The sequence below is a fragment of the Brachyhypopomus gauderio genome, unplaced genomic scaffold (assembly GCF_052324685.1).
Source record: "Brachyhypopomus gauderio isolate BG-103 unplaced genomic scaffold, BGAUD_0.2 sc73, whole genome shotgun sequence".
Lineage (NCBI taxonomy): Eukaryota > Metazoa > Chordata > Actinopteri > Gymnotiformes > Hypopomidae > Brachyhypopomus > Brachyhypopomus gauderio.
The window spans coordinates 519,467-521,781 of record NW_027506894.1 but is presented as its reverse complement, the minus strand read 5'-3'; the positions used below and the strand labels follow the sequence as shown (position 1 = coordinate 521,781).

Below are 2,315 nucleotides of genomic sequence, written 5' to 3'. Positions count from 1 at the left end.
CCCGCCCACACACACACACACTTCCCTCTGAGCTCAGTAACATCTGTGTGACAGATTAGCACTGAAAGACAGACGGAGAGACGGAAGAGAGAAGGACCAAAGACCCAGGAGAAGAGAGAGACCCAGGAGAAGAGAGAGAGAGAGAGAGAGAGAGAGAGAGAGAGAGAGAGAGGAGAAGAGAGACCCAGCTGAAGACATGCTGGTGTGGATCGTTTGCCTGCTGACTGCAGCTCCAGTGCTAGCTGACAACCGGTGCAGTAAAGGTAAGAGAGACCCACACCGGTGTAGTGGAGGTAAGAGAGACCCCTCACCTGTGCAGTGAAGTTAAGAGAGACCCCACACCTGTGCAGTGGAAGTAAGAGAGACCCCACACCTGTGCAGTGGAGGTAAGAGAGACCCCTCACCTGTGCAGTGGAGGTAAGAGAGACCTCACACCTGTGCAGTGAAGGTAAGAGAGACCCCACATCTGTGAATTGATGGTAAGAGAGAACCCACACCTGTGCAGTGGAGGTAAGAGAGACCCCACACCTGTGCAGTGAAGTTAAGAGAGACCCCACACCTGTGCAGTGGAGGTAAAAGAGACCCCACACCTGTGCAGTGAAGGTAAGATACACCCCACACCTGTGCAGTGGAGGTAAGGGAGAACCCACACCTGTGCAGTGGAGGTAAGAGAGACCCCACACCTGTGCAGTGGAGGTAAGAGAGACCCCTCACCTGTGCAGTGAAGGTAAGAGAGACCCCTCACCTGTGCAGTGAAGTTAAGAGAGACCCCACACCTGTGCAGTGAAGGTAAGAGAGACCCCACACCGATGCAGTGAAGTTAAGAGAGACCCCACACCTGTGCAGTGGAAGTAAGAGAGACCCCACACCTGTGCAGTGAAGGTAAGAGAGACCCCACACCTGTGCAGTGGAGGTAAGAGAGACCCCTCACCTGTGCAGTGAAGTTAAGATACACCCCACACCTGTGCAGTGGAGGTAAGGGAGAACCCACACCTGTGCAGTGGAGGTAAGAGAGACCCCTCACCTGTGCAGTGAAGGTAAGAGAGACCCCACACCTGTGCAGTGAAGGTAAGATACACCCCACACCTGTGCAGTGAAGGTAAGATACACCCCACACCTGTGCAGTGGAGGTAAGAGAGACCCCACACCTGTGCAGTGGAGGTAAGAGAGACCCCTCACCTGTGCAGTGAAGGTAAGAGAGACCCCTCACCTGTGCAGTGAAGTTAAGAGAGACCCCACACCTGTGCAGTGAAGGTAAGAGAGACCCCACACCTGTGCAGTGAAGTTAAGAGAGACCCCACACCTGTGCAGTGGAAGTAAGAGAGACCCCACACCTGTGCAGTGAAGGTAAGAGAGACCCCACACCTGTGCAGTGGAGGTAAGAGAGACCCCTCACCTGTGCAGTGAAGTTAAGAGAGACCCCACACCTGTGAAGTGATGGTAAGAGAGAACCCACACCTGTGCAGTGGAGGTAAGAGAGACCCCACACCTGTGCAGTGAAGTTAAGAGAGACCCCACACCTGTGCAGTGGAGGTAAAAGAGACCCCACACCTGTGCAGTGAAGGTAAGATACACCCCACACCTGTGCAGTGGAGGTAAGGGAGAACCCACACCTGTGCAGTGGAGGTAAGAGAGACCCCACACCTGTGCAGTGGAGGTAAAAGAGACCCCTCACCTGTGCAGTGAAGGTAAGAGAGACCCCTCACCTGTGCAGTGAAGTTAAGAGAGACCCCACACCTGTGCAGTGATGGTAAGAGAGACCCCACACCTGTGTAGTGAAGTTAAGAGAGACCCCACACCTGTGCAGTGGAAGTAAGAGAGACCCCACACCTGTGCAGTGAAGGTAAGAGAGACCCCTCACCTGTGCAGTGAAGGTAAGAGAGACCCCACACCTGTGCAGTGGAGGTAAGAGAGACCCCTCACCTGTGCAATGAAGGTAAGAGAGACCCCACACCTGTGCAGTGGAGGTAAGAGAGACCCCTCACCTGTGCAGTGAAGGTAAGAGAGACCCCACACCTGTGCAGTGGAGGTAAGAGAGACCCCTCACCTGTGCAGTGAAGGTAAGAGAGACCCCTCACCTGTGCAGTGAAGGTCAGAGAGATCTCCATGGCTCCATCTCCTGCCATCTGTCCATACACAGCCTGACCTGGCCTGGTGATGATGGCTGTCATGAATATTCTGATGCAGCTTTAACCAATGTGAACCTTGTGCTATTACTAGAGGACGAAGGAGATTGAATCACCAGCCAAAAGCATTCTGGTTATGATCTCAAAGCTTCTGCTTGAATATGATGGCTGTTATGTGTGTTTATTACT

The 2,315-nt window shown here is 53.3% G+C and overlaps 1 protein-coding gene across 1 annotated transcript in view; it reads left to right on the top strand.

Annotated features, from left to right (window-relative positions):
* Positions 1-2,315, top strand: part of cltrn (collectrin, amino acid transport regulator) — a 7,322-nt gene continuing 5,007 nt past the window's right edge. Inside the window, exon 1 of the mRNA XM_076990160.1 lies at positions 1-263. Coding sequence (XP_076846275.1) covers positions 197-263 — 67 coding nt within the window. The 5' untranslated portion in view covers positions 1-196. The remainder of the gene's footprint in view (positions 264-2,315) is intronic.